General features: G+C 43.1%; 1 protein-coding gene across 1 annotated transcript; it reads right to left on the bottom strand.

Moving 5' to 3' along the window:
- Nucleotides 1–1,884: 1,884 nt before the first annotated feature.
- Nucleotides 1,885–9,374, bottom strand: slc35b2 (solute carrier family 35 member B2). Its single transcript, XM_033647859.2, has 4 exons — nucleotides 9,140–9,374; nucleotides 5,678–5,865; nucleotides 5,372–5,532; nucleotides 1,885–3,937 (listed from the first exon to the last, which is right to left on the bottom strand). Exons 1-4 carry the CDS (start codon nucleotides 9,157–9,159, stop codon nucleotides 3,005–3,007), a joined length of 1,302 nt encoding a protein of 433 aa, XP_033503750.2. The 5' UTR covers nucleotides 9,160–9,374; the 3' UTR covers nucleotides 1,885–3,004.
- Between the last annotated feature and the right edge of the window lie 289 nt (nucleotides 9,375–9,663).

The following is a 9,663-nucleotide window of genomic DNA, read 5'->3' as shown; positions in this document are numbered from 1 at the left end:
TAACAGAAAATTTCCTCTAAATGAGATTCTAAATATTGATCCAAGTCAGCAAAGAGGGAAACTGTGTGTATAATTTATTACATCATCTCAGCACATTACACCTCAGGCAAGAAGTCTGACTGATTTAATTTTCCAGCCACATGTAAGAAAACATAACTACAACAAAAACCTGTTATTGAAACATCACTGCCAAGATCAGACCTGCAAGCTTCTGCATGCTCGTTACTACTAGTAGGCTCATCAGTGCACTGTTTACAGGTCTTTAAGCTAGGGCTGGGCGATATAACGACTATGTACGATATATCAATTAATTTTTAAGCAAGATATAGATTTAGACAATACTGTTAATATTGATATAGGGCCAATTTGCATTACAGAACACTGTTCTTCCAAAAGGCCATGCCAGTGTGCATCTCTCCTCTCTATCTCCACACAGCTCTGCCCCATCATCTCCGAACCAACAACACGTCGAACCTTAAAGCAGATGGGCTACAGCAGCAGAAGGCCACACCAGGTGCCACTCCTGTCAGCTAAGAACAAGAAACTGAGGCTACAGTTCATACAGGCTCACAAAAACTGGACAATAGAAGATTGGAAACATGTTGCCTGGTCTGATGAGTCTCGATTTCTGCTGCGACATTCAGATAGTAGGGTCAGAATTTGGCGTAAACAGCATGAAAGCATGGATCCATCCTGCCTTGTATCAACGGCTCAGGCTGGTGGTGGTGGTGTAATGGTGTGAGGGTATTTTCTTGGCACACTTTGGGCCCCTTAGTACCAACTGAGCATGGTTTAAACACCACAGCCTACCTGAGTATTGTTGCTGACCGTGTCCATCCCTTTGTGACATGGTGCGTTATCCTGCTGGAAGTAGCCATCAGAAGATGGGTACACTGCGGTCATAAAGCTCAGATCATCTCAAACTGGTTTCTTCAACATGTAAATGTAAATAATGATTTTAAAAGGCTTTTATCATACACACACTATCTTTTTCAGTTAAAGTTTATGAACCTTATAGCTCATTTTTGACTGTTTTCTGGGTGTTTTCTTACTTAAAGACTTGTCGAAGTTTAAACTTTCATTTAAATCAGAGAAAAACATTGTTAGGAACATCCCTAGTTTATCTAACATTTTTGTCGACAATGGATCTACCAGCCAGAGCTGCTAGCAAGCAAGCCTTCTTTTTAAAGTAGGCAAACTTCTGCTAAGTCTTTGCATTACTTCATTTTTTGTGGCTGTATTTAAGTTCAACTGATGTTAAAATTGTTTTTAATTTTGTTTACAATCATTATTCCTAATATACTGGCTATTCCGTTTCACAATTACAGCAACAGAATGAGTCTTAACGCACCTTTGTTGAAGATCCAGGCACCATGGGACTTGTCGCTTGAAAGTAGGTAACCTCAGGTATCCTCCCAAAACAATGCAGTCCAATGCAATTAACAATGCCAAATTCAAATGTAGGTTATGTGTGTGAGAAAGATGTTACTAATATATTCTTGTCCAATGAGATTAAAAAAAAACAAAAAAACAACTACTCTTTATATTTCTGCATGTTTTCCTGCAACTTCCCTTTGTTAGTTTTACCACACCCCCAACTACTACAGGTGCAGCATATTTGACAATCAGTGGCCAAGCTGTCAATCACTATCAGTGAATCATGACTAAATAATAATTAATATTCTTCAAATATAAACAAGAACTGTTATTTTAGCTCCTAAACCCAATGAAAAGCAATTTAAGTTGGATTTTATGAATAAAATGTGCTACATAAATAAGGTTTATTATCATTGTTACTGTATTATCTGAAAAGCAAACAGCACAGACCATGAGGCAAACCCTGCAGCACAAGCAATGTGGACCGGTGAAATCAAACCTCTTCACTTTATAGTGTTAAGTTAATTTAATATGTTTTATTATTAATCCAGTTACCAGAGGAAATAGTAGAATGATAAAAACAAGGTACCAGTAACATTGCATTTCCCTTGTATGTATTCTGATCTGCAAACTCCCCACTTGGGCTTACAGTATCTTTACATCCTTATGACAGCAATGAACATCATCATCTTCATCATCATCCGCTCAGTATTCTTCCAAACATTCACATGTAACGGTGAAAACACATGAAGCAGTCCTTTTACAAAAGTACACAACAGACAAGTTGGAAATAAACAATGACTAAGAGATATATTTACAAGACTTTTTAGCCCGAAGTTAAAACATTAAGTAAAATCTGTGTTGAAACACAACAAAAAAATCTTAAAATAATGCCGTGCAAAAAGTACCCACAGCAGCATCTAGTTCTCTGATGTCGGGGTAAAATGATACAACTTGTAAGGAGTGCGCTCTTTTCTACGCAAACTGTTTTTTACCTTAACTTAAACAATATGTGTGCACCATGTTTTCAGGCTATGTTTACAGCGTTACGAGATAAACTCCCACATTAAGACACGTAAAGGCCCCTGCTCTCCAACATGGAGGACTGTGTGATAAGCGTCTGGCTATTGTGCCTGAAAGATAACAAAGTGTTGTCATTACAGAACGTGACCTTCTTGTTCAAATATCTGGCATAAAGGTAAGTAAAGGGCAATGTCATTAACACTTGAAAATTAATGCTTCACCATACACATACGTTTTCCAGGGTCACAGTCATCTGTATCGGCTGCAAAAGCCACGTTCAAGAAAAACATACTAGTGTTAACTGTCAAAGAGGTGAAGAGGCAGTCTGCAAAGTTTATAGTTTGGGACTTGTGTCTTAGACAATCTTACAGGCACTCAAAAACTTCTGTGACTGCTGACCTGACGAATCACATGGACCCCGTGGGGGCATCTTGGTGTAAGAGTCAAAACTGCAGAATCCCTTTGTGTACCGTTGCTAAGAAAAAATAAAACCAATGGAAAAGAACAGTAAAAACAAAAACAAACAAAAGATAACACATGAATAGACAAAAAAGCACCACAGAAAACGTGGTTTCAGTTCCCAGTTTGGCGCAACTTCGGAGTGCTACACCTTCTGTGCGAGCGGCTGCGCTGACCGCCGGCCTGCCTTCATGCGACTACGTGCGTACACCCGTAAGAAAAGTGCCAAGAAAACTACCGCGACACCGAATCCTCCTACTAAGGTGACGGCGTGACCGTAGAGGAAACAAGAGAGGAGGATGGCGATGGCCTGTCGCAGGGTCATAATGATGGTGAAGACTGCGGCACCAAACTGGCTGATGGTGTAGAAGATGAAGAGCTGGCCGCACGCCGAGCACACGGACAGCAAGACGGCATGGAAGGCAAACTCGGAGTGGCGTGTCATGAAGGCCAGCGAGTCGAAGAAGGCACCCTGCTCCAGCAGCGAGCCGACTGTGAAGAGGCAGGAGAACAGGTTTACCCCGAACATCATCTGCACTGACGACATCTTGTACTTGAACAGGTTGTCCTGCCAGTTGGAGGTGAAGCTGTCGAAGACGATGTAGCCGATCAGGATGACGATCCCGCTGAAGGTGGTGACGGTGGACGGGTGCTTGCTGGGCGCGCTGGACAACAGGAACATGCTCACACCCACTGAGATCAGCACGGCGGTGAAGTACTCCCAATATTCGTAGCTCTTGTGGGAGACGATCTTACCCATGAGCATGACGGGAATGACCTTCGAGGCCTTGGCCAGGACTTGAGTGGGGAAGCTGATGTACTTGAGGGCTTCGTACTGGCACCAGCTGCTCATGATGTTGGAGAGCGAGGCGAAGGAGTACTTGTACATGGGTGCTCCATGGCGAGGCTGCTTGAACAGGATGCACCACAGGCCCGACACGGTCAGAGCCAGGATACGGTTCATGAAGACCAAGAACTGAGAGTCCTTGAACTTCTCACCCTCCTCTTCTGGGGTCGTGGCGCCGTATGAACGTGTCATCACCCTCTCCTGCAGGACTCCCCATGTCAGGTACGATGCCTGAGAATAACAAAAAATGCTTTAGCTTTTTTAAAAGTAGACTTCACACAACATGGTGCTGGATGGTTCAGCTTTCTTCTGGGTATTTGTGTCACTATGAACTTAAGGCAAACAGAAGATTTGGATTTAGTGATGTCTGCTCTCACACAATGATCACAGTCATCCTTTCTCCTCTCCATACTGGCTGTGAAGTAAACACAACTACACTGTAATCAAGACGGTGTCTTCATCCTGCTAGTTGCATGTTGCATGTCTGTTAAGGGTGTGGTGCTCTGACAACAAACCTATATGTAACTACCAGGATGTATCCTTCTGCCACAGCTCTGCAAGTCAACACTCTCCAGGGAAACACAAAGATGGAGTGCTGTGCTAAAAAGGCTTTTGAGGATACCCACTTGATTTTGCTGACTTTAAATTAAACAGCCAAGTTTATAAACACATTTGTATTTGTGTTTGTGGCCTGAAGCTCTGTTTGGGTCTCCACCACCTCCTGTCTGGCTCCTTAGATACTAAATGTTGATGCTTATCTTAAGCCCTTCTTATGTTGTATTCACACCAAATGTGATGCGAATTTCGCATTACTCACGTGAGTTTGAACACTAGAATATTTTGTGTTGACTCACTTCATACATGTGAATAAATCACATCATGTGCGTAAAAACACTGAATCAATGACTGAACTTCCGACAGTATCTCCTTGGCATCATACGTCACTGGAGGATCTCAATGCTGATTAGCTATCGCGGGGTAAATTGGTCACTGAATTTCTGATTTTGACATTTTCGGTTGCCATTTTTCTTCTCTGAGTTAGCTGCTAACTGCTACTACCTTTTTAAGTCTCCCAGTGGTGAGCTTTCGGACATAACACACTGTCCAAACTGCCAGCTATCCCTTTACACAAACTTAAATTTGGCACTGTTACTGCCTCCATTGACAGCTTAAAAGCGAGAGATCTCTGTCCCCCATCCTATGAATGTACCTTTTATACAAAACAGTGAGGAAGAATAACCACGCAACTTCCCACCTTGAACAGGTAGTGTAAAAGGGGCCCATATAGCTGAGGTTGTCTGCAGAGCTGGGCGATAATTCTGTGTGGGTTTGTTGCTATGAGTGACCACTTTATCACTGGATGTAGTCATTGGGTTCACTGTTAATATGAAAACACTGATTAGTGTAGCTTTAGGATGGGCCTATCCTTTACTGTAGAGCTTGAGTTCATAGATTGTAAAGTAACTGGCTTGCACCAGTGTCTGTTAACCAGCACCTCCCTCTATACAAACTTCACTTAAGCATCTTTGTAAACAGCAATGAGATGAGAGAAGCTCAAACTGTAAAACAAACAGAAAACAACGCCCTCTACAGCTGCACAAACAAAAGAAAACATTATATGTAATTTTAAAGATTAGACTACAATAACTGTAGGAGGATCCTCACCTGAAGTCCGGCTGCACAAAAGATTAATTTGACGACCTGTTTGACTGACGACCCCGCATCACCCTCGTTCCTGGGTGCTACTGACACGTCATCTAACAGACCTGTTTTGGCTTCACTGCCAAACACACAGGTCTTTATGACAGGGAAGCAAATCCCACTACCTGAAAGACAAGAAGAAACATACATAAAACATAATGAATAAACTTGATATCAAGGTGGATCAGGAAGGAACCAGAACAGCAACTCTGAGTGCTTTTAAGTGGCATGCATTTCCAAATTACATGTCAGTATCTCACAAGCCCGAACCTGTTTCTAAGTAATTGGTGCGCTTGAAGTAGCTAATGAGGAAGTAGCCCGGGATGATGATGGAGGAGTATCCCAGCATGTTGACAAGGAAGCGGAAGAGCCAGACATCGTGCCAGCCTTCCAGTAGTGACGACTCCTCGGCAGCCACGGTGGAAGGGAAGAGAAGCAACACAAGTGCAGGCCAAACCCTAAAGAGAACACAACACAGTATATCAGGGGATATTGTACAGAACATAACAGACAAAACTATACAATATTTAGCAAACTTAGCAAACTGAATTCTCTCTGTAATACACAGCCAATCATATCAGTGCATCAAGACAAGACCGTCATAACAACACTGATAATAAGAATTACTGGATAACGACATTAAAACACAATTTTTATGTCTGTTTACTACTTTCTTAAGCTCACCTGAACTTATAATAAAAGCATAAACAGGCCAGTGGCCAGTATAAAAGCTTTAAAGTCCATTTGTTAGCATTTCAGCTCCATCTCATGATATTTCCTCCCTCGTCAAACTGAATCGAAAGAATCGCTCTGAATCCTCTGGAATCAATTTATTGTGACAATGACAACAACATTTAATTCACAATCAATAAGGGAAACAACGGGGCATCTGGTGGCTTAGTAGAAAGGGCAGGTGTCCAATATATGGCCGTGGGTGCAATTCTAGCCTGTGGCCCTTTGCTGCTTGTCTTCCCCCTCATGCTTAGACTGTCCTATCTAATAAATAAAGGTCTGAAGCAGAGGCAACTTAAAGGTGCTGCCCTGGACAGACATTTTGAAATGAGATCAATAATGATGGGAAGAGTCAAACCGCTACTCTGGCAATTCAGTATTGAATTTATAAAGTTAAGCAAACTTTCAAGAGCACTGACACTCAACTTGCAGCCCACAGCCAAATCTGGCCCCGCAATAGGGTGAAAGGTAGCCAGCTGACCATTATCTCAGTCACAACTCAACTCAACTTTATTTATAAAGCGCTTTAAAACAACCACAGCTGAAACAAAGTGCTGTACATAGGAGGTCATAAAACAACAAAACAGTGAGATAATAAAAAGCAGTTAAAACAAAAAACAATAAAAATAACAAACAAATAAAAACAGAGCGAGGTCTCATGCTGGGTTAAAAGCCAGTGAGTAAAAGTGGGTTTTAAGGTGGGTTTTAAAAACAGACAGTGAGGAGGCCTGTCTGATGTGCAGAGGTAGATTATTCCACATTTTTGGAGCAGCAACGGAGAATGCACGGTCTCCTCTAAGCGTTCGCTTAGACCTCGGTACCTCAAGGAGCAGCTGATCAGCTGACCTGAGGCACCGGGCAGGGGCGTAGGGATGAAGAAGCTCAGAGAGGTAGGGCGGGGTGAGGCCATTTAAAGATTTAAAAACAAATAAAAGGATCTTAAAATGAACTCTAAAGTGCACAGGCAGCCAGTGGAGGGAGGCCAGGATGGGTGTAATGTGCTCTCTCATTCGTACTCCAGTTAGCAGACGAGCGGCAGCATTCTGGACTAACTGGAGACGTGCAAGGGAGGACTGGCTAACTCCAAAATAAAGTGCATTACAGTAATCCAGCCGAGATGTAATGAGTAAAAGAAATTGATTCAAACTGTTTCTTTTTTCTTGTATTTCTTATGTAAAATAAGTGTCACAGTGCATAAAAAGCATCAAAATAAAGCTTCTTTATCAAAAAAAGTGCCTAGGCAGGATCCCCCTACCCTTCAACAGAGCACAGAATTTCCTCAATTCCTAAAAACGGGCCCTGAGACTCCTGTCATTCTGCAAAAGTGGTGCTGCAGTCGCTAAAACAGTTTGTCCCTTGGCTGAGTCGAGCTTCACAACCACTGGATCCTACACTTCCCACAATGCAACTTGTTATCTTTCATGAGACTCGTCTTCCTGTCTGGCATTCTTACTACCCATGAAAACTGGTTCTCAGAAAATTTCCTCCAGAGCCACAAAGCACACTACACAACTGTTGGTATGAAAGTTGATATATTGATGCTGCACTGAAAGATGGCATCCCATTCAGTTCTATGAAAGATGTTTACTGGAAGCGTAAGCCAAAATATGGCTCCATGGACCAAGGATTGTGTATGGGAAAATGCTTTTTGGGTATATCCTGTTCCGCCACTTAACCGAAATCTCTTCACATCGCAGCTCTGTCCCCTCAGGCTTGGTTTCCACAAGCTAAGTAGTGCGCATTAACCAGTCTTTATGCACAACATAGGCTGGCCAGAGGGACGGTATGGATGGTATGGAGGCACGTAAAACAACCATAACCTGTTAAGCTCGCTATAAAGCAGCCAGATGAGCCTCATAACCCACCCCCGCAAACATCTTCCCTAACACTGATAACTCACGCACACACCTGTGATGAAACCCTAGCTTCCCATGAAAAAAGGTGTGCTCCTTGCTGTCGTGGCACTGCGAGTGTGTATCCCATTCAAAGTGAGGCTGGGCCTCCTCCCAGGGGGGCCTGTGAGCCTGACTCAAACAGAGCCTCTTTGTGTGGGACTCGGCTGTGGCCTGGCCAGCCAGAAGCCCACTGCAGAGAGACCTGGGCTCTGAACAAGCAACTTATTACATGGAGGAATGCACTGCACTGGCTGGGCCGCCAACACAGACTGCAGGCAGAGACAGAGAGCTGCCAACATGTACCTGGGGAGGGCATGAGTGTGTGTCTTGTGTGAATACATGACAGCAGATAATAAGGAGTGAAAGAAGATGACCCAGTCCATCAAAACAACTGTGCAAATATCACGTCCTAGTTGCTGGAGGGTGTGGTCTGGATAAATTAATATATTCACAGTAAACACATCAGTGTGGAGGGAAAAACCCTGACTGGTGGCAGTGTTGCAGCAAATTCTGTGCCCCATCAGATTATATGACCTGTGCAGGACTTTCAGCCATGTCGCTGCTGCAGTGTTTTTATTAATGTCTTATCACACACTGCATTTTGATAAGAGGAACCAAATATGACTCCTCCATAGTCAGTGTTATATAGGGGTGCTAGTGCTCCACACGTCAGGTTTACAGCTATCAAAGTGCATGACTGTCTCTGTGTCTAATATCTGAATATTACAGGGTAACAAGTTTTAGTGAGCAGCTTTTGGTGAGCCTACGTGGACACCATTTTGGTTGACACCTGTCAAAGTATAGTATATACAAAAATGTAGTGGAAATATAAAGCTAGTTTAGCCTTGGTGAAATTCCTATTCACGTCACAGACTTTACTGTAACACCGGTTCATCACTTTAGCCAGCAGGTTGTCTCCACACTTCAAAAACACATCGACAGTTACCGGAATTATGAATAACGGAAATTAACGATTAACTGACTGCACTGCCACGCTGACAAAACCATGAGTCAATGGTCAGCCGAGCCTGTCCACACCGAAAACTCATCCCTAGCATGACATATTTTCCAGTTAGCTAACGTTACTCTTGGTCTCCAACATTACCTCCATGAAAAAGATGGCATTTTCCCACACTCTGTGGCCCGACTCCTGGTGCAGCACACACGCCGACACACTCAAACGTCTCCGCTGTAGCAGAGCATGAAGCCGCGCGAGTCCGGCAGGTAGTGTTATTTTAATATTTAGGGATTGTCTTCTTTCGGACTAGCCGCCTTTAGCTGTGGTGTCTTCAACTTATCCTCAATGGCCGATGTGTTCACTTGAGCAGGAAAAGCCCCCTCCTCTTTGCTCGACACCAGAGGATGCCGGAGACGGAGAACAGCGCCCTCATTGCGACACTGCCCCCTGTCGGTGTGGAGGAGGAACTGCAAGGCACAGCAGGTTTATTGTAGAGCGGATTTCATACAAAACAGCAACTCAAACTGCTGCACGTGATGTACTAATGCATTAGAAATGAAATACAGCATAAAAGCATGTAAAGACATTTAAATAAATTAGTTTTTTTTTAAACCAGAGAAATAAGTACTAGATAGGTAAGACACAAGGTGGATATTGATGATTGCTGCTGG

Source organism: Epinephelus lanceolatus, chromosome 13 (assembly GCF_041903045.1).
Source record: "Epinephelus lanceolatus isolate andai-2023 chromosome 13, ASM4190304v1, whole genome shotgun sequence".
In the NCBI taxonomy this organism is placed as follows: Eukaryota; Metazoa; Chordata; class Actinopteri; order Perciformes; family Serranidae; genus Epinephelus; species Epinephelus lanceolatus.
This window is presented reverse-complemented; position numbering and strand designations above follow the sequence as displayed.

Bases quoted from the DNA above. Each gene is read 5' to 3' on its own strand.
- slc35b2 (XM_033647859.2), bottom strand. From the start codon at position 9,159: ATGCCATCTTTTTCATGGAG. The intron at 5,533-5,677 runs GTTCGGGCTTGT...CTTGTCTTTCAG, and splicing joins CACCAATTACTTAGAAACAG to GTAGTGGGATTTGCTTCCCT. The intron at 3,938-5,371 runs GTGAGGATCCTC...TGTTATTCTCAG, and splicing joins TTTGTGCAGCCGGACTTCAG to GCATCGTACCTGACATGGGG.